The following is a 20565-nucleotide window of genomic DNA, read 5'->3' as shown; positions in this document are numbered from 1 at the left end:
TCCCATTTAGAAAATAGAATATGCTTCCATTCCTCTGACCAAACTGCATAACCTCAACACTTTTCCACGTCGCATTCCATCTGCCACTTCTTTGCCCACTAGGAGTTTTTAACAGTAACTTCATTGAAGCCTACTTGTGACAATAAGCGATTATTACTGTCCTAGGCTGTCCAATTTCTTCTGCAGCCCCCCCTGCTTCCTCAATACTACCTGTTCCTCTGCATTTCTTTGTATCATCTGCAAACGTAGCAACAGCACCCACAGTTCCTTCTTCCAGATTGTTAATGTATATTGTGAAAAGTTGTGGTCCCAACACCGACCCCTGAGGCACACCACTAGTCATCAGCTGCCATCCTGAAAAAGACCCCTTTATCCCCACTCTCTGCCTTTGGCCAGTCAGCCAATCCTCTATCCATGCCAGTATCTTACCCTTAACAGGCCTTCTGGAAATCTAAATAGATCACGTCGACTGGTTCTCCTTTGTCCAACTTCCTTATTACCTCCTCAAAGAATTCGAACAGATCTGTCAGACATGATCCCTTATTTCTCGAAGCCGTGCTGATTCAATCCTATTTTATAGTACGCTTCCAAGTACTCCGCAATAATGGACTCTTAAATCTTACCAATGACCAAAGTCAGCCTAACTGGCCTATAATTTCCCGTCTTCTGCCTCCCTCCCTTCTTTAACAGTGGTGCTACATTAGCCATTTTCCAGTCCTCAGAGCCTCCCTGCCACCAATGTCGCCACAATCTCCTCAGCTATCTCCTTTGGAGTGTAGTCCATCTGGTCCTGGTGTTATCCCATCTTCGGACTTTTCAGATTCCCCAGCACCTTATGCTTAGTGATGGCCACTACACTCACCCCAGTCCCCTGATTCTCCTGAAGTTCTGGTATCCCAGAAAAGCTTTCACTGTTTGGAGTCATAATAAAATAAAAAGAAAATGTTGCTTGTTGTGAGCCATCTCAGCCCCAGCACAATAGCCCCAGCACAATGTTGCAAGAGTGCCTTCAGGCAATATCTCGGGTCCAACCATCCTTGGCTGCTTCAATGATTTTCTCACCATCCTTGGCTGCTTCATCAATTATCTTCCCTCACCATAAGGTCAGAATGGTAAAGCATGTCACTGAGTGGCTGCAGAGCCTTCCGAGGAGTACGGTGAACAGCCAACAATCGTGGTCTTTATTGGTACAAACGACATAGGCAGAAACAGGGATGCCGTTGCGCATTCAGTATTTAGGGAGCTAGGTAAGAAATGAGCAAAATTAGTAATCTCTGGATTACACCCATTACCATGCGCGAGTACAGAAAAAGGAGGATAAAGCAAATGAATGTGTGGCTGGAAAAACAGTGCAGGAGAGAGGGTTTTTGATTCTTGAGACATTGGGAGTTGCTTTGGGGTAATTGGATCCGTACAGGCTGGGTCAGTTGCACCTAAATAGAGCTGGGATTGAGTTCCTTGCGGGAACTTTTGCTGGTGCTATTAGGGAGGGTTTAAACTAACTTGGTACGGGTGCAGGAGCCAGAAATCAATATCGGATTAGTGAGTTACAGGCACAGATTGTCATGTGGAAATATTATGTTGTGGCTGTAATAAGGATCTGGATCAGGGCTGGGTGTTAAATATCCCTGGATGCAAAGTGTTCAGGAAAGGTAGGAAACGAAGGGGGTAGGGGTATGATATTGATTAAGGGGAGCATTGCATGACTCGAGAAAGAGGACATACAGAGATGTAAAGGACAGAATCTTGCAGGTGTGGTAATTACTTTCCGGTTGAGTTTTGAATAGGATGGAGGGGGTTACCATTGGCTGGGCTCAGGCTAGAGAAGATCCAGATGGTTGGGCGGATCTATGCTGAGTGGATATGGTGGACATTAGCTGGGGGTGGGGGAGGGTGTTGGTCATAAACCCACGGCGTGGAACTTCCAAGGTCTGAATGGTCTGGTTAAACGGTCTAGGGTGCTCACACACCAAAAACGTTTGAGGGCACATCTGGTCTTTCTTCAGGAGACACCCTTGCCGGTGAAGGACCAGACACAGTTAAGCAAGGGATGGGTGGGCAAACATTCCATTTGAGGTTTGACTCGAAGTCGAAGAGGGTTACGATCCTACTTAGCAAAAAGGTGAAATTTGTGGTGGCCAGGGAGGCATGGGGCCAGTGGGACTTTGTAATGGTGAATGGGGTCCTGGCGGGGCATCGGTTGCTTTTACTTAATGTATTTGCGCCCAGCTGGGACAGCGCAGACTTTGTTAAGATGCTAACGCCCATCCCAGACTTGAATTCACTTAAGCTGATAATGGGGGGGGGGGGTCATTCTGTCGGGGATCGGAGTACGCCGGGATAGTGATTTTGGAACACGCGGCACATTATGTGGACACGAAGTTCAAAACGGGCCGGCCACAGAGACCAGGGTGGAGGTTGATTCAGTGCTTCTGGCAGAGAAAACATTCAGCGAGAAGGTGGCTATGGTGATAAAGAACGATGTGGAGCTTGGGGATTTCCTCCTCCACATTCTGGAAGACATTGAAGGGCGGTGGTCGGGTGTGGGAGAAGAGAGAGAGGTTATATCTTATAAGGCCCACAGGACAAAGTTGAAAGGGAGGAGATGCAGAGGTTGGTGGATGCTATTGTAGAGTTGGATCTGCAGGATTCAGTGGCCCCGACTAAGGGGCTGCTGGCTGAATGGAAGAAACTGCAGGGCAGTTTGACCTAGTGATGACAGGAAAGGCGGTGGGTCAACTTTGTCACACAAGGGAGGTTCAGTACGAATATGGGAAAAGGCGGGTCGGCTGCTAGCCCATCAGTTGAGGCGGCAGATGGGTGCACGGGAGAATGCGGAGGTGAGAAGGAAGGAGGGTTGGTGACAGCGCAAGGAGAAAAAAAACTTAATGAGGCATTTGAGGCCTTCTATCGGGGGTTGGATATGGACAAAGCCGTAGACTGGGTAGACTGGAGGTACCTGTTTGAGGTCCTGAGGTGGTTTGCAGTTCGATCGACGTTCGTCTCATGGATACAGTTGCTGTATGCAGACCCCCGCAGTGAATGCGAGGACAAAAGTGATGAATTTGGGTAGTTTAGGCTGCACCGGAGAACAAGGCAGGGATGCCCGCTGCCACGTTGTTGTTTGCGTTGACTATTGAGCCCTCGGCCAATGCGCTGCCAACTTCAAGAGAGCGGACGGCATTGTAAGGGTAGGTAGGGGGCACAGGGTGTCACTATATGCTAATGATTTATTGCTATATATTTCAAACCCGCTGAAATGCATGGGGAAAATAATGGAATAATAGTGCACTTTCTAGGTATTAATTGAATGTGGCAAAAAGTGAGGTATATCCAGTGAATGCCATGGGGAGAAGTGCGAATCTGGGAGCCCTGTTTTCAAGCAAGCCAGGATGAGGTTTCAGTATCTGGGCATTCATGCATAAATGGAACCTGGCCAGTCTGATAGAGGAGGTCAAACAGGATTTGAAAAGGTGCAATGCCCTGCTGCTGTCACTAGCAGTGAGGGTAGAGACCGTGAAGGTGAATGTTTTAATTTGTTTTTCAGTCCCTTCCAATATTCCTTCCTAAGACGTTTTTCCAGAGGGCGGATAAATTAATTTGGGAACTTGTTTGGACAGGCAAGGCGCCTGGGATAGGGAGACCTTTTATGTAGAGAGGGCGGCGGGTATGGCGGTTAGCTCTCCCAAACCTGTTGTACTATTACTGGGCGGAAAATATGAAAAAGGAGAAATGCAGGTGGGGGGAGGAAGGGTTAGAATGGGTGTAGGTAGAGGCCTCATTTGTGGGATCAAGCTTGACGGCACCGTTCCAGTTTTCACTTGGCATGCACACTAATAGTATCACCGTTGTCATCTCTCAAAAATATGGAACCAATTGAAGGTGCACTTTGGTGCTGCTACTGGTCCCAATATGTGGTTTAAACCAGGAGGAATATACAGGAGTTGGTACAAGTACGGGGTAGAGGGGCGTAGGGACCAGTTCGCAGTGGGGCAGTTAGTTGCATGCAGAGCGAATTCAGATATTTTCAGGTCTTGGATTTTGCATGCAAATTGGTGCCCTCGCCCCCTCAGCTGCCAAAGCATTCACTGCTAGTTAAGCTGTTAACTCAGGATGAGCTTTTTTTGGGGGAGGGGTGACATTTACAGGTGGTTTGTGGAGACAAAATTGCCAGTGGACGAGGTAAGGAAATGGGAGGAGGGATTGGGATTTGGGAGAGGCTGGAGTGAAATTATGCACCGGATAAATTTGACCTCATCCTGTGTTAGGATGAGCCTTCAAGGTGGTGCTCAGGGCTCATATGACCCAGGCCCGTAAGAGTGGTTTTTCCCGAGGTGCCGGATGTACAGTGGTTGGCACTGTTGCTTCACAGCGCCAGGTTTGATTCCCGGCTTGGGTCACTGTCTGCGCAGAGTCTGCATGTTCTCCCGGTGTCTGCGTGGGTTTCCTCTGGGTTATCCGGTTTCCTCCCACAAGTCCCGAAAAATGTGCGGCTAGGTGAATTGGACATTCTGAATTCTCCCTCCGTGTACCAGAACAGGCACCGGAATGTGGCGACTAGGGGCTTTTCACAGTAACTTCATTGCAGTGTTAATGCAAGCCTACTTGTGACAATAAAGATTATAGAAAATGTGGAAGGGGGCCGGCGAATCACGCTCATATGTTTTGGACGTGAACAAAGTTGGTGGTGCTTCTGGGCTGGGGTTTGCGAGACTGTGTTGGAAATAGTGGAGGTGAGGATGTCACTGTACCTTTGGTTGCAATTTTTGGTGTTTCGGACCTGCTGGAGCTGCAGGAAGGAAAGGGGGCCGATGTCGTGGCCTTCACTTTTCTTGATTGCCTAGCAGCATATCTTACGGAGTTGGTGGTTGGCAGTGTTACTGGGGGTCTTGGCGTGGCAAGGAGATTTGAATGTATTCGTAAAACAGGAAATCAAGTTCTTCTCAGGGTGTCTGAAGAAGGGTTCTATGAAAGATGGAGGCTCTTTCTGTCTTTAGACCAGATAACTGGAGCTTTCTGGCCAGGGGTCAGCAGTTATGGGGTAAGGGAGTGTTGGGGTAGTTTAGTGGAGAAGATGGGGAAAATTAACAATCTGACAAAATTGACAACATTTGGTGTTGTTGTTTGTGTATGTTATTAGCTCTAGAATAAAATATATATATATATATTAAAAAAGGACAGAATCTATTTGTCTAGAGCAAAGTAATATTTATGTTACTCTATGTAGTCCATCGGCCAGCAAATAGTAGAAAGAATATAGAAGAAAACATTTGCAAGGAAATTGCAGAGAAATGCTAAAATTGTGGAGTAGTCAAGGGCAGAGAGGGGAAAGATTCCTAGAGTGTATTCAGGGAAACTTTCAACAGCTGTATGTTTCAAGTCCAACGAGAAAGAAGACACTGCAGACCTGGTCTTGGGAACGAGGTAGAACAAGTATCAGTAGATCATTTAGGACACAGTGATCATTGGATCATAAGGTTTAAACTGACTGGGAAAGGACAAAGAAACGGCCAGAGTAAGGATAATTAAATGGGTGAAAGCCACTAACTGATCTGGGCCAAATAAATTGGGAGTCAAAGGTTGGCAGGAGAAATGGTAGCTGAACAATGGACTATCTTTAAAAAATAGTTTGCGCAGTCACGGTAGGGACCTCGGAAGGGATAGGTAGGGAATACAAAGCCTGGGTGAAAAAAGAGATGGAAATTAAGATAAAGTATGCTTATTACTGATGTTAGTTCGAAAATACAATTGAGATCAGACTGAATGCAGAAAGTTCACAGACGGGGTGAAAAAGCAAAAAGGGAGCACAAAGAGAGACTGGCAGCCAACATAAAACGGAATCCCAAGGTCTTCTATAGGCACATAAATAGAACAATGGTGCTAAAAGAAGAAGGACCAATGAGGCACCAAAAAAGGATGAAGACAGTCCATAGCTGAGGCCAATCCACTGAATCTGCACATCTTTGGACTGTGGGACGAAACCGGAGAACCCGGAGGAAAACCACAGACAGAGGGAGAAAGTGCAAATTCCACAGGCAGTGACCCAAGGCCGGAATTGAACCCGGATCCTTGGTGCTGTGATGCAGCAGTGCTAACTACTGTGCCACTCCATTGGCAAAAGAAACAAAAGCAATGAGAAAAAACATTTTGCTGCATTCAAAAGGCAATTAGAATGTTAGTTGAAATGGGAGAATGTGCAAGGTTATGAGAAGGCAGGAGAACGGCAAAAAGTGAATTGCTCATTCGGAGAACCAGTAGACACAATGGGCTGAATAGCCGCTTTCTGCTCTGTAATTCTGTAAAATAGGGGTTCTCACTGATTAGTGATTGAAATGAAAGTCGCCATAGTTCCCGAGGACCACAGGCTGCTCTTCCCTGGAGGGCTGATGGTGATTTAATCTGAGGGTTACCACACCTCAGGCAAGGGGCAAGGCTGAGAAGGCGGGGCCTTCATAGATAACATCAGCAGGTATAGGCATTGAATCTGCACTGTTGGCGCTGCTCCACATCATGAGCCAGCTGTCCAGCCAACTGAGCTAACTGTCCAGGACAAAGCAGCCCACTTGATCGCATCCCATCAACCACATTAATTCTCTCCATCACCAGTGCACAGCATTATCAGTAAGTACTATCTACTCGATACATTGCAGCAACTCTAGGCTACGACAGTCCCTTCCAAACTTGCGAGCTCCACTTCTAAAAGTTCCCTCCACACCATCCTGACTTGAAACTATATTGTACTCCTCTTTGACCAAACCTTTAACCACCTGTCCCAGTTATTGCTTTATGCAGCTCAATGTCAAACTTTGTTTCATAGCACTCTTGTGAAATGCATTGGGATGCTAAATTTCTTTGGATGCTTTAATTTAAAGCGCTACATAAATACAAGTTGGGATCAAATTTTAATTTATTACATGCAGTTGCAATTTGCACCATAAGTCCCACAGTGTGAATGCATTGATTAAAAAACTGCATGTCACTGACTTTGCTACCCGTCTTAAATTACAAAACTTCAATTTAACTTGATTATTTTCATAGAATCATACCAAAATACTTGAATAGTCCATGTAGGTCTTTATCATCCACGTGAGCGGCAACCCTAATCCCATGTGCCTGATTTGTTCCCATATCCCTTTATGTCACTGTCGTTCAACTGCATATCTAACATATTTTTAAACATGTAAATGTCAACCAGTCCCAGAGGACCATAGGCTGCTCTTCCCTTTTGAGAGTTAATTGGTGGTGATTAAACCCAGGGTCACCATACTCGAGGTGAGGGGAAAGGTTCAGAATGAACAACCTCGGCCTGCACGGGAATTGAACCCTCGCTGTTGGCACCGCTCCACATCGCAAACCAGCTAACAATAATTAATTTCTGCAGGTATTACACAGCTACACAGCCTTTTAACGGTCTCTTCTAAATTTTTTACACATTAAAAATCTGTGAATATACTCAAACAATCAAACAAGAAACGGTCAGTTAAACGGGAGACAATGAATCCCACTGAAGTCTTCAGAATTCAGCTTTAAAACGGTTAGAGGGAGCATGCATGTGAAAATACAAGAAAAAAACATGACCAGCTATTCTTCAAAGTATTCATTCTTGGGATAGAAAAACAAAGAAAACCAAAGAAAGTATTAGTTGCTTCGTGCTCCTTGTATGGAACTAGGTGAGCTCAACCTTTCAATGCATTTAGATTTGTGTATATGTTGGCAAGTAGTAATGTGTCTAAAACACAACATGCTGCTTAAACGGCATGCTTAATTATAAAACTTTTAACAATTATTTTGGAATACTTGATCAGAACAACCCAAATAGTAGCCCATTTAACTCGCTGTGAAAAGTTATGCTAGTAAAACGTAGCTATGGTTCTTAAGGCTAATGAAAAGTATAGCATTTCCATATACGTTGGCAAGTTAAGTACTGTCACTCTTGTCAAGTGTCATTTTCCACCATGCCTTCCTCACATTCCCAGCTTGAGAATGAATAAGAAGGGTACAAACCAGAACACTAACTTATTTCTTGCGATCACAGATACTGGCCGAATTCCTTTATTTCGTCAGCATTGTGTTTTTATTTCCAAATCTAGGATTCAGTGCTAAAATAGCAGTCATCTGAATGTCAGCGGCACACTTTTCTCCTTATTATAGAGAAACTCTTAAAGGTTATAGAGCTCATTTCACTAATGAGCAGGTGCAAATGCTGTACTGCTTTAAAATGTATTAGGAAAAGGAATGGAAATATTTGAACAGGTAAATTATTAGACAAGAGTAGCAAGCTTTTGAATGTGGTTAAATGTCACCACACCATTAAGGTAACCTCAAACACTTGGTACAGTTGAGCACGCTTGTGCAAATTTTTCCAGAGATAAAAAAAGAGGAAATATTCAAGTGTAATTGAGTGTGCTTTACATTTCAACCGTTAAAAGCTTTTTTCAAATAATGGGAAGTATTTTAAATAGTAGACATTAAAAATGAAAGTTCAGAACATAGTGAACAGTACTCACATTTAGCATCCTTAGTAAAGCATCAACTGCAGTACTAGCTTTAAGCCATTATATCCATTATATTACTATTTATTATTTTATTATTACCCATACTAGGAATCCATTCTAAATTGTACATACCTGGTTTTTCCCTTTCAACATCAGAATGTTGGTGACTTTTCCAAATGGCAAGCCCAAAGCTATGACCTCAGTTTCCATGACTTCACTGGGCAGTTTCCTAATATGTAGAACACGAGATGGTGCACCAATCATTTTATCGTCACCTTTAAATTTCTTGCTGTCATTGCCATTAGCTGCAGAACATAATAAAATGCAACATTTGCTAAAGTTTAAAAACAGCAGTGAAAAATCTGTTTTGTCATGAAAACGGTCTTCTAGATTTTCTGAAGTTATTGTGAAAAAGTATGCTAGAAGCTGAAAAAATTGAATAACTAACGGGATGTTAATTGTAATGAATGCAGGCAAATTAGCGGCATTGCACGTGGTCAGATTGGGCATTCAAAAATCAGAGCTATGCTATTGATATACAACTAACCTTGTATTGATGGACAAAGAGACCATCAGACTCTGTAATGGGCGGCTGGTCAGACTGGAATGTCCCAAAAGGACAATAAGATCCAAGGCATCCTGTGTATTCCCACTAATGAGTTTAAGTCTGACTGGGACAATGTAACTCGGCCAGGTGTAGGCATATCCTTCTGATTTTGTGCTCGCAGTTTTTTTCCCTCAGTCTGTTTAACCCCTAAATTGCCTGCTCCATCATCGACTCATTCCTGGACCCAATTTCCTAATATCTCCCTCGCGTAACAATATTAGGCATAACAAAAATACAACAGGAAGTCAATTGGTAGACAGGAAGTTAGAAGTTCTTCTTGTTTATTTCATTTTCCCACATTCCTTTTATTATTTTGGTCAGTGAACCCATAATCGGGATGCGCCTTTCAGCAGAAGGATCAATGAAACAGCCTGATTGTGAGGACACTGCATTCAGTTTTGTATTTTGAAAAAGAGAAGCCAGACTATTCAGCACCAAGTGGATCTTAGGAACCAGCTTTGGAGGAAATCGATTTGATTGGTTAACTGGCAACCAGCGGGTTGGCTAGGGACAGTGTTCTGCCTGACAACGTTTAGTGACTGGTTCTGAGTGATGCTTTCTGAGAAAATTTGGCAGAAGAGCTTAGACCTCTCCAGCTTACCAAGTGAAATAACTGTTCTGTTGTTTTGAAAGCAGTGAGTGCCTGGCACACCCTTTGCTGCAAATCTGAAATGATGCGGAGTCTGCAGAGAAAGTAGAGAGCCTTGCCAGAGAAAACCATCTCGAGCCTAGAAGGAAGAAATAGCTAAAAAGCCTGAACTTCAGAAGACATTGTCTGGAAGTCATCCCAATGCGGCGAAGATCCTTACCCTTTTATTAATATTTTCTTTCCCTTTCCACTGTGTTGCTTGTCGGTGCGTTTGTAGTAAGTGGGCGTGATAGGAAGGGGCGTTTAGGAAAGGGGTACAAGATAGTCAGTAACATTTTCTGTCCGTTTAGTTATAACTTTTTACATAATAAAAGGTTACTTGCATTTTAAAATTACAAACCTGGTCAAGAAGAAACACTGCAGGGAAAACAGCAACAGCCAGAATGCACCTTAATGGGCTGATTGATGGGAGGATAAAGAGCTCAATAGAAATGATAGAGAATGTGATATAACAGTGAAAAGGGGGATAGATAAATGTGTGTCCCAGTGTCAGCAGAGGGGATATCTCAAGAGGAAGAATTTGGAAGGGGGGGTGGGGGTGTCGGTGGAGAGATCCTGTTTTTTGGTCCATGTTGGAGCAAACAGCATAAGTGAGTGGGTATCAGGAGCTAGGGGTTAAATTAACAAGTGGGACTTTTGAGGTCAATAACTTCTGAATTATTTAAATGAACCACATGCAAACTTGAGAGACAGACATATCAAGAGAATTACCAGGTACCAGTGGGAAAGAGGGGCTACTTTTCATGGGACACTCTCCCCAGTATTGAGATGAGGAGCTGTACTGGTGAGAGGGGTTCTACCTCAACTAGAATAGGATTGGTGTTCTAGCAGAAAAGGATGAATAGGGAGACAACAAGGTTTTAAAACAGTTAAGTCAGGAGGGGCATCCGCAAAAAATTTAACTTAAAAATATAAATAAAACATAAAAAATGAACATGTCAAACTAAACTAAAAGGCCATAACGACGTAAATAGTCAGGGAATAATTAGTTATGGAATACCAATGTAAGAACATGCCTTAAAATGTGAAGAAAAAGTAATGTCAAAATGAGTCAAAAACTGTTTGAACAGTTATGCATATAGTGTCTGTAATGTTGCAAGAAGCCAGATATGGTGGAATTACTGAGACATGGCTAGAGAAAAATCAAACTGGAAATTAAACATTGCAGGATGTAACACATTAAGAAAAGATGGAATGGGAAAAAGAGGTAGAGTGGCTGTACTTATTTGAGATAGCTTGTGGCAGCAGAAGAAAGTGATGCCGCCATCAATAAAATAGATTTGTGGATAAGAGATAAAAGAATAAATCACACTAACAGAAATAATCCAAGGAAATCTAATAGTGAGGGGGAAGTGGAAGAAGAAATAGTCTACGAACACAAAGTAAAATGAGGAAGGGATCAAGGTCTCCATACAATAGACAAGATAAAAATCACAGAGAGCAACAACAGAAATCACAAATATTAATTATTTTGCTTCAGAATTCACGAAGGTGACAAATCAAGGAGACTTGACATCAGAAGATAAAAGCAAAAGTATGATAACCACATTTGAAATTAATTAATTAATCAAAATCAAAGAGGATAAAATGTCTGGTCCGGATGGATTGCATCTGTGATTTTAAAACCTGGATTACATCACCCGATACAGGCTAACCAACTTTGTAGATTCCCGACACAAAAACATTTTTTCACTTTGCGCTGCAAGGCAGATCTGCATGCATCTTTACAAGAATTGATCAAGATTTTCACCAACAACAATCATGGGAGATCCTGTTCTGCCAGTTGTTGTTTTTTCCATAATCAGGCTAGAATCAGAACAGTTTTACGTTCAGATGAACCCTCCAGAGAATTATTTTGGAAGGTTATTGACACGGGATTACAAGGATAACTTTCCATCCATTTTCTTGTAACTTACATTAAGTAAATGTAATTCAAATACAAATCAGCTGTGATCTAACAGCGAACTTGAATGGTGTACACACATTCCTATGGAATATAGGAGCTACTGCCTGCTAGGATCACTGATCACCTTCTCCCCACAACGGCTGAAATTCATGAAGCATCTGCGAGTAGATTTTCCTCTTGAAATGGGGACCAAGTCCATCTGGACATTGTCTACTCGTGTTTTTCAAACTTGTTTTTCCCCAGGACCCACTTTTGCCGACCTTCGCAACACACGCCACATTCATTTATCTTAAATGTGAGAGAAGGGCTTGCATGGTCCTCACAATCTCACTTAATCAGGTTCAAAGGAGGAGAGGGCAATTCACATACTAGGTGCAGTCTTCAACTGTTTGAAACGGAAAATCCAATGTCGCACATGTAGGTCGTCGTGAAGGTCAATAACAACAAAATGCTTCTTTTTCTCAACACTGAATACTCCTGGAAGATGCTACTCCAGAAGGCTAACAACCTCATGGGCTTTTGCTGTGTTTTTAGCGTGGTATCAAAAGCCAGGTACAGCAGCGTAGCTTTTTAATTTGGAGTCAGCTTTAAGTTAATAACGGACTCTAGGGTCTCAACCTCAAAAGGAATTTTTCACCCACACTTCTCTTTCAAAGTCTGAAACTTCTCTCATTTGCCAGTACCTCACTGCAAATAACACAAACTGGCTTTGCATCCTTATTTACATTGGCACAATTGACAAACCCATACCTCAAGAAATCATCTTTGTACTGCTTTGTTCCTGATTTAAGTTTATTCTTTATAGGCTGTTAACCAGAAGCCCTGGAACTCTGTACAGAGCTAACTATAGCACTGCTCTGTCCTGCCTTGGACTCTCCCGTGAAGCGCTCTCCAACAGATTTTGTTGTGAGATCCTGTCCAATAGATACACTGCTTATTTGAGTCTCTGGCCATCTCCAACTTTTCAGAAACGATCCATCTTCACAATTCTCTTGCCAGCAACTATAAAAATGAAAGTAACTCTGCTCCGTGATTTGATGTCAAAAGCACGTACATGGAGGGCACGTGCGTCAGGTGTACCTGCTGGGCGCATGACCTGCTCTCTGCTTCCACTTCCGGCCTGAGGACTCAACACACCCTCATTTATTTTCATTAAAAAGGTAGCAGTGGCTGCCGTTCTCAGTGTAAAGCCAGCAGCGGCTGCTGGCGCTTCGCCCACAATCGGAACCACCGCGGGAACGGCATGACTAACCGCTCCATGACACCCACCTGTGACCCACCCGCAGGTCACCATAAGACATAGGAGCAGAATTAGGCCACTCAGCCCATTCAATCATGGCCGATATTTTCTCATCCCCATTCTCCTGCCTTCTCCCCATAACCCCTAATCCCCTTATTAATCAAGAACCTATCTAACTCTGTCTTAAAGACATTCAATGATTTGGCCTCCACAGCCTTCTGCGGTAAAGAGTTCCACAGATTCATCACCCTCTGGCTGATGAAATTCCTCCTCGCAGTTTTAAAGGACCACCCCTTTAGTCTGAGATGGTGTCCTCTGGTTCTAGCTTTTCCTATAAGTGGAAACATCCTCTCCACGTCCACTCTATTAAAGGCCTCACAGTATCTTGTAAGTTTCAATAAGATCCCCCCTTCTAAACTCATTCTTCTAAACTCCAACGAGTACAGGCCCAGAGTCCTCAACCGTTCCTCATACAACAAGTTCTTCATTCCAGGGATCATTCTTATGAACCTCCTCTGGACCCTTTCCAAGGCCAGCACATCCCTCCTTAGATACCGGGCCCAAAACTGCTCACAATACTCCAAATGGGTCTGACCAGAGCCTTATACAACCTCAGTACATCCCTGGTCTTGTATTCTAGCCCTCTTGACATGAATGCTAACATTGCATTTGCCTTAACTGCCGACTGAACCTGCACATTAATCTTAAGAGAATCGTGAACAAGGACTCCTAAGTCCCTTTGTGCTTCTGATTTCCTAAGCATTTCCCAATTTAGAAAATAGTCTATGCCTAAATTTCTCCTGCCAAAGTGCATAACCTCACACTTTTCCACATTTGCCACTTCTTTGCCCACTCTCCTAGCTTATCCGAATCCTTCTGCAGCCCCCTTGCTTCCTCAGTACTACCTGTCCCTCTATAGATCTTTGTGTCATCTGCAAACATAGCAATAGTGCCTTCAGTTCCTTCTTCCAGATAATTTATATATATTGTGAAAAGTTGTGGTCCCAGCACAGACCCGAAGCACACCACTAGTCACTGGCTGCCATCCTGAAAAAGTCCCCTTTATCTCCACTCTCTGCCTTCTGCCAGTCAGCCAATCCTCTATCCATGCCAGGATCTTACCCTTAACACCATGGGCTTTCAACTTATTCAACACCTTGTCAAAGGCCTTCTGGAAATCTAAATAAATCACGTCCACTGGTTCTCCTTTTGTCTAACTTTCTTGTTACCGCCTCAAAGAACTGAGACAGATTTGTCTGACAAGACCTCCCTTTGACAAAGCCGTGACTCAGTCCTATTTTACCCTGCACCTCCAAGTACTTCGCGATCTCATCTTTAATAAGACTCTAAAATCTTACCAACACGCACTTCCAAAAACCTGGTCTTCTCCCAAATGTTGGGCAGAGTATGAAATTCAGGCACCCTTGGGAAGCTGATTCAGACACAGAAAAAAGAGGCACCTGCTCTTGTAGCGAAGAATGGGTGCATCATTGCCTTCATTTTAAGATCACATGATTCATTCTGTCATCAATCTTCCATGCATCCAAGCCCTTTACAGTCGATCACCTAATACATCAGGGACATGCCATATGCAAAATTCAGAATTTGCTTGATCCCTGTCAGCAAAGATTGTGGGAAGCCTCCACAAGTTAACAGCTGGCTCAGCTAGTTTATAAATTATGAATTAAAAATACTATTTCCATCAATAGGAAGAATATTTATTAATAACTGCATGAGTGCCGGAGGTGATCATCTTGGGTACTACATCATAGCGAAACACAGGTAGAAAATTTGGAATTAACCTCAATATAAAATATCCTTAGTCACTGTTTATTTTCCCTTTTCAGTTGCATTCCGAAACTACTAATTTATTGATCCCTGATGCACAATATTTAAAAAATAAATAAATTTAGATTACCCAATTATTTTTTCCAATTAAGGGGCAATTTAGCGTGGCCAATCCACCTACTCTGCACATTTTTGGGTTGTGGGGGCGAAACCCACGCAGACACAGGGAGAATGTACAAACTCCACACAGACAGTGACCCAGAGCCGGGATCGAACCTGGGACCTCAGCGCCGTGAGGCAGTTGTGCTAACCACTAGGCCACCGTGCTGCCCTTCTGATGCACAATATTACCATATTGTAGATTTCCATGAATTATCTGCTGGATTTAACCATAAAGTAGAGAAATGAATGATCCCAAATTCTGCTAATTTCTGCATTAAATGATTCAAAGCAATTGCTTTCTACGCTGATTGTTAAGACTGAACAGATTGCAATTGAATAGAATGTTAAATATTAAGGACATTTAAGGAACAGTTATTTTCAATCAGTTTATTTGACTCTTTCTTGTATGTGAACTGAACAAAATAGAAACTAGTTTATCGTGGCAGTTCTCTTTGCAAGACTGTGTTGCAGGCCAAGGTTTTGTGTGGGTCTCGATTCGTGGGTTTCGGAACGGTCGTGGAGTGATTAGTCGTGCCATTACGGCAGTGGTCCTAATCGCGGAAAAAGCACCCCAACAATCGCTACTGGCTTTTACATTGAGAATGGCAGCTGCTGTCGCCTTTTAAATGAAAATAAATAAGGCTGTGTGGAGTTTTCTGGCCATAAGTGGCAGCAGAGAGTAGGTCACACGCCCTGCATACACACTTTATGTCCGAGTGTCCTCCAGGAACGTGTTTCTGGCACCAAATCACAGAGCAGAGTTGCTTCCAACTTCCATCTACTGGCAAGCAAAGCAAGTGAACTTGTGAAGATGAATGGTTTTCTGATAAGGAAGAGACTGCCAGAGACTCAAATAGACAGTTTACCTTTGGACACAATCTCACAATAGAATCTCTGGGAGAGCGCTGTTCAGAACCCAGGGCAGGACAGAGCAGTGCTAGTGTCAGCTCTGTGCAGAGTTGCAGGGCCTCTGGTTAATAGCCGACAACGAAGGAACTAACACGGCAACAAAGCAGTACAAAGATTATTTCTTGAGGTATGGGTTTGACAATTGTGCCAATGCAAATAAGGATGCAAAGCCAATGTATGATATATGCAGGGAAGTACAGGCAAATAAGAGTAGATTCAGATTTTGAAAGAGAAGTGGTGGATGAACAATGTTTTGGGTTGAGACCCCAGAATCAGCTATTAATTTAGAGCTGACTCAGGACTACACTGTTGTAGCTGATCTGTAATACCACATTGAAACACCCCAAATACCCATAAGGCTGTCAGCATTCTGGTGTAGCATCTCCTCGGAGTATCCAGTGCTGAGTAAAACCACATCTGGTTGCTACTGCCCCTCACGACGACCTATGTGCAAGGTTGGATTTTCCATTTTGATAAAGATGAAGACGGCACAAAGGAACGGGCTGATATCTGCACCTGATGTGTGCATTGTCCTCTCCTCCTTTGAACCAGATTCAAGTGAGATTGTGAGGACCAAACAGGCTCGCTTTTTATATTCATGCGTGTTTTGCAAAGATCGGGCAAAAGTGGGTCGTGGGGAAAAGTTTGGAAAACACTGTAGACCTACTACACTGGGTATTTCAGAAATGTTCTCAATGCCACACTGGATATCTGATTTGAAGTGGTGAGAGATTGCAGCAACAGAGAACACAGATTTAATTTCCCTGCACCCAGTGTTCATAATCTCAGTTGTACTTCTGCAGAGGAGTAAAGTCAAAAGGAGAGGAAAGCTTGACTATTGCACATACCTTTAAAGACTCACTTAAATGCAATATGGCCAACCATCATCTCAGCAACTGACCATGCTTAAAAATTCAGGAAATGTTCCATTTCAAAACATACAAAATGCACCAGAAAAAAAAACATTCACACGTTACTACCCTGCCAATTATGAAGCAGGATTTTTGGATTTATCCTGGAGGGAAAATTCTGCAATTTTCCTCCCTAATCTCATTCATCAACTGTGCTGGCAATGCACTGACTGATCAAATAACTGATTTAAAAACATGTAAGCGATTGCATTACCTCTGTACAACCATCCCACCCTGTAGGGAAGCACCAAGCCATCATTCAGTAGGGTGTCCTTGACATAATGCTTATATTGTAATACAAGAGTCATACCAAAGAACTACAGTTCTCAACTATGGACTAGACAACCTACCAGTAACAACCACACTGCTCATGGTAGAGTTTGAGCTGCTGAGAATGGTGCCAGAAAGTTCGTCAGATCCCCGCTGCAAAAATTAAATATAACAATCATACCATTCAGAAAAACTACTCTCATGAACTGATTTTTCAAAATGACTTGTAGAAATCAATGTGATTAAAATGTTTCCTCATAATACTGTCAAGCAGTTACAATCAACACATATTTATAGAAACATGAAATCTGTGGGACAACCAAGAGAAGAAAATACAAATCAAAAATCAGTGATAAAACTTAATTCAACTGTTACCAATTCATTAAACTCTACAATCAAGGGTTATGATACAAAAGGTTTTATTATGACCTGTTTCCAAGTCTTATTTAAAGGAGCCTAATGTCTCCTGCTCAAAATTGCTAACGGTCGTCAGCAGAGATATAGAGATGCATTTTTTCCTGTTAAGAAAAATAATTTTGTTACCATATTGGCATTGCATAGTATGACTTAAAGGTCCGATAAAAAAGTCTATTTATCCAGTAGTAATATTTCCATCTGATAAGACAAGCCTAGCTCGTTAATTTATTAGGTGACCATGTGTCTTCAACAGTGTTATTTTTCTTGTTTAGCTTATTACAATAAAAGCCACAGTAATATTCCAGAACTTTACCCTCTGTGAGTCCTTGTTACTTCAGCACATCAGTTCAAAAGATGTGAAATCAACTTCTCTAAGCAGTTGATGACCCACAATCCATGGCAATTCAAGACTCAATGCTCCAGAATTCAAGTTAGTTTTCTTATTTGCTGCTTACTTACATTTAGATTTAGTGGGCCTGGTGTTTTGCAGTGTCATTAACAATTTTGCCTTATTGGTGGATTAGTACCAAGAATTAGAGAAATGTGAATGGGAATATTGCTAATAAGCTTTGTGTGTACTTACATAGCATACAGAATAAAAAGATTTTGTAAACACAACATATGGTATTTACTTCCTTTTCCCCAACTAGATCTACAAACCAACAAAAACATTTCAAATAAATACAGCCCCAATAATTTCTACGCCACATAAATCTGCAACGGCTTCCATTTTCTTACATGCATATTGTAATAACGAGATATAAATTACATAATTTTAAAAGTTAAGTTGTGAAAACAAAAACAGGATCTTCAAGTAAAAACTATGCTCAAGAAAAGATTTCTATTTTACAAATTCTAATCCATATCCTGATGGAAATCAAGAGCGAACACGCAGATAGAGATGGACGAGGGGGGAAATAACTGGGTTAAGACGGGAATCCAATTAACAGGAAAATTCTCGAAAACATTAATGCAGGTCCAACACCCAAAATCCAGCACCCCTGGAATTGAGGCTAGGCCAGATTTTGGGGTTTTCCACCAAACCAGAAACTGCATATGCCTGTTGGGTATCACCAGGCAGCTCAAGTCACTGTGATGTTTTGGTAGTTGTTGGGACAGGGGTGGCATTCTCAGAAACAGAGGTGATCAGGAAGGAGAGCACAGAGGTCACAAATGGGATAAACCAGTGATAAACAGGGGCACCATGTCTTCACCTCCTAGCATTGAATTTTTTCTGCATTTTCTGGTCGAAGCTGGCAGTGGTCTGACTTCAGTTTTTAAAAATTCATTCATGGGACGTGGGCTGGGTCAGCATTTGTTTATATTTGATATGGGGACATAGTCATCACTGGTTGGTCCAGCATTCAGAAGACATTTTAAGAGTCAACCACATTGCTCTGAGTCTGGAGTCGCATGTAGAACAGACCAGATAAGGGTTGCAGATTTCCTTCCCTAAAGGACATTAGTGACAGAGGGTTTTTTACAACAATTGCCAATTAATTCATGGTCATCATTAAATCTTTGACTCCAGTTATTTATTGAATTCAAATTTCACCATTTTCCATGGTGCGATTAGAACCATGGTCCCCAGAGCATTACACTGGATCTTTGGCTAATAATAATCGCTTATTGTCACAAGTCGGTTTCAATGAAGTTACTGTGAAAACCCCCTAGTCACCACATGTCTGCACCTGTTCGGGGAGGCCGGTACAGGAATTGAACCTGCGCTGCTGGCTGCCTGGTTCTGCATTAAAAGTCAGCTGTTTAGCCCACTGTGCTAAACCAACCCCTGGAGAGTCCTCTGGCAATACCACCGTCTCCCCTTATACAGCTAGTCCAGTTAAGTTTCTGGTCAATGTTAACCCCCAGGATGTTGATAGTGGGGGTTCAGCTGCTGTAATGAATGCCATGGGACGATGGTTAGATCCACTCTTGTTGAGAGATCGTCATTGCCCGGCACTTGTACAACGTGAATGTTACTGTCGGAAATAGTGCCGAACATGGTGTAATCGTCAGTGAACATCCCCACTTCTGACCTTATATGATGGAGAAAGGTCATTACTGAAGCAGTTGAAGATGGTGAGCCTGGAAACTACCTGGAGGAACTCCTGCAGTGATATCCTGGACCTAAGATGGCAGATGTCCAACACCCATAACCATATCTTTTTTTAAAAAATTTTCATGGGACGTGCCAGCATTTATTACCCAGCCCTAATTGCCCTCGAGGGGGCAGTTAAGAGTCAACCACATTTAGTGGGTCTGGAGTCACATGTAGGCCAGACCAAGTAAGAACAACAGATTTCCTTCCCTAAAGGACATTAGAGAACCAGATGGGTTTTTACAATTGACAACAGTTTCATGGTCAACACCTCATTTTTAAGTATGCCAGGTGCTGCTCCTGGTATGCCCTCCTGCAGTTCATTGAACTTTGGTTGATCCCCTGGCTTAGTTATGGCAGAGTGGGAGATATGCCAGATAGGCTTACTGATGGTTCGCAAGCACAATTCTGCTGCTAATGGTCCACAGTGCCCTATGGTTGCCCAGTCTGGAGTTGCTATAATCGGTTTGAAATTTATCCCATTTAGCTCAGCGGTAGTGCCAGGCAACATTGTCATTCTCGGCAGCTGCATTCAGGACGAACCAATTACGTTGGGGGGGGGGGGCAAAGCACAAATTCACACTAGTGTTCTTAGTGTTTACACTAATGTCTGTTTGAACACAGGCCCTGGGTGCTTCTTTTGAAGCAGACGTATGCCTCAGAATCTGTGTTACACTGCCTGCTGTCAAACACCTGAAAAACAGGCGAGTTATCACCAACTTAATTGAATCTCAAGAATGTCTGGTTTTCTGGACAAACATTCAAACAATCCACCACCGGCAAACAGTGGCAGCTGTGTACACCATCTTCAAGGTGCACTTCCAAGGTTCCTTAGACACCACCTTCCAAACCCATGACCACTACCATCTAGAAAGACAAGAGTGCCAGATACCTAGGAATATATTTCCAAAAAAGGACAAAATAGCCGGAAGTCTAATTAAGCTATATTGAAATAGCTTAAAAAAGACAACACTTTTTCTCAATTTTTCCTTTCAATGGATAAATAAAGCAAGAAGCAACTAGGAGTACTCCTTTATTGTCTTTCTGTCAGATCATACCAGTTTTTTAGTTATTCCAAAGATTTGAATAAATAAATAGTAAAAATCAAATGTC

The 20565-nt window shown here is 42.6% G+C and overlaps 1 protein-coding gene across 2 annotated transcripts in view; it reads right to left on the bottom strand.

Annotated features, from left to right (window-relative positions):
• Window positions 1-20565, bottom strand: part of LOC119964435 (polypyrimidine tract-binding protein 2) — a 95740-nt gene that overhangs the window by 60838 nt on the left and 14337 nt on the right. For both annotated transcript variants that reach the window (XM_038793911.1, XM_038793912.1), the window contains exons 3-4: window positions 17018-17090; window positions 8628-8800 (exon numbers count right to left, since the gene is read on the bottom strand). In XM_038793911.1, coding sequence (XP_038649839.1) covers window positions 8628-8800; window positions 17018-17090 — 246 coding nt within the window. The remainder of the gene's footprint in view (window positions 1-8627; window positions 8801-17017; window positions 17091-20565) is intronic.

This window comes from Scyliorhinus canicula, chromosome 4 (assembly GCF_902713615.1).
Source record: "Scyliorhinus canicula chromosome 4, sScyCan1.1, whole genome shotgun sequence".
Lineage (NCBI taxonomy): Eukaryota > Metazoa > Chordata > Chondrichthyes > Carcharhiniformes > Scyliorhinidae > Scyliorhinus > Scyliorhinus canicula.
Note: the sequence above shows the minus strand (reverse complement) of the source record. Positions and strands in the feature narration are given on the sequence as shown.